The sequence below is a fragment of the Olea europaea genome, unplaced genomic scaffold (genome assembly GCF_002742605.1).
Source record: "Olea europaea var. sylvestris unplaced genomic scaffold, O_europaea_v1 scaffold37341, whole genome shotgun sequence".
In the NCBI taxonomy this organism is placed as follows: domain Eukaryota; kingdom Viridiplantae; phylum Streptophyta; class Magnoliopsida; order Lamiales; family Oleaceae; genus Olea; species Olea europaea.
The window spans coordinates 1-1,126 of NW_019256683.1; the positions used below are offsets into that span (position 1 = coordinate 1).

The 1,126-nt window shown below is 35.4% G+C and overlaps 1 protein-coding gene across 1 annotated transcript; it reads left to right on the top strand.

Annotated features, from left to right (window-relative positions):
• The first annotated feature begins 126 nt into the window (after window positions 1-126).
• Window positions 127-970, top strand: LOC111386805. The gene is made up of 2 exons (XM_023011282.1): window positions 127-274; window positions 380-970. The coding sequence occupies exons 1-2, from the start codon at window positions 233-235 to the stop codon at window positions 698-700; spliced, it is 363 nt and encodes a 120-aa protein (XP_022867050.1). The 5' UTR covers window positions 127-232; the 3' UTR covers window positions 701-970.
• The last annotated feature ends 156 nt before the right edge of the window (window positions 971-1,126 follow it).

Genomic DNA, 1,126 nt, shown 5'->3' on the forward strand with positions numbered 1-1,126 from the left:
AAAAAAATCACTATTTTAAAATATATTTTTAACAAAAAGAAGGGCTCTTAAACAATGGCTATATCACGAGGCCCAATGTGTGTTCTTCCAAAGAAGCCCAATACGATTCTAAACTCCATCAATAGTTCATTTACAAAATCATCATCATTATCGAGTGTGGCCGTTCTATCCCCTTCTCTGCATCACTCCAGCTTCTTCAACCCTGCCCGCATTTCACCCACCCACCTGATAAATGTTGTCCACTTCAACACTTCCTCAATATTCTCACCCAAAGGTATGTAAATTACATAAAAATAAGTTCTCAAGTATAATTCTTTTTCTTTTTTTCTTTTTTTTTTTAATTCTGATTAATCTGCGTTTGCTTTTTCATTTTACCCAGAATAATTTCAGTTTTTATAAGAAACAAAGAATTGATTTCTTTAGCAATGGCCGTACCAAGAATACTTCTTTATGCTACTGTTTTATGGGTTCAGTTTTCCCTTTTTCCGTTCTGTACAAAAACAGTAGCACAAAGTACTTGTATTTGAAAAGGTCAAGCATTGTAGCAGCAGCCTCTTCTAGTGGTAGCAGGAGTTCTCGGAAAGTTTATAAGCAGTCTCAAGCGCAAGCCCCGGCTGCTCCGATTCAGGGAATTGCTTCCTTTGTTCTTCCTGCTGGCGCTTTTGTTGTGGTTACCTTCGGTATACCTTTTACACTTTAGGTGTACCTTTTACGTATTTTCTGGTTTGATTTTTGTTGAAAAGTATGGTTAATGTGGAGGTGGGTGTAGATAATCAGTTAATTTTGGGGTTATTTTGAAATTGTTTAAATGATCACTGAATAGGAATTTGTTTATGCTTCCAGTGGGATATGAAATAGTGCGAATTTAATTTATATACTTGGTTATTGAGGTTCTTTTAAGTGATTGTTGGGAGAAAGTAGTTGTCTGGGAATTATCTGGTTGGTGAAAATTGATAAATGATAGGACAGTAAAGTTAAAATCAAGTTGTAGCTGAAAATGTTGCTCAAGTTGTAATATGTTGAGCAAATCATGAGTATGGTGATCTTTATGGCTAAAAATGTTCCTTGGTTTCACTCCCTTGGACTAATTTGCCAATGCAATGCATGATACTCCAATCTATCATTC

Bases quoted from the DNA above. Each gene is read 5' to 3' on its own strand.
- LOC111386805 (XM_023011282.1), top strand. From the start codon at position 233: ATGTTGTCCACTTCAACACTTCCTCAATATTCTCACCCAAAG. The intron at 275-379 runs GTATGTAAATTA...CATTTTACCCAG, and splicing joins CTCAATATTCTCACCCAAAG to AATAATTTCAGTTTTTATAA.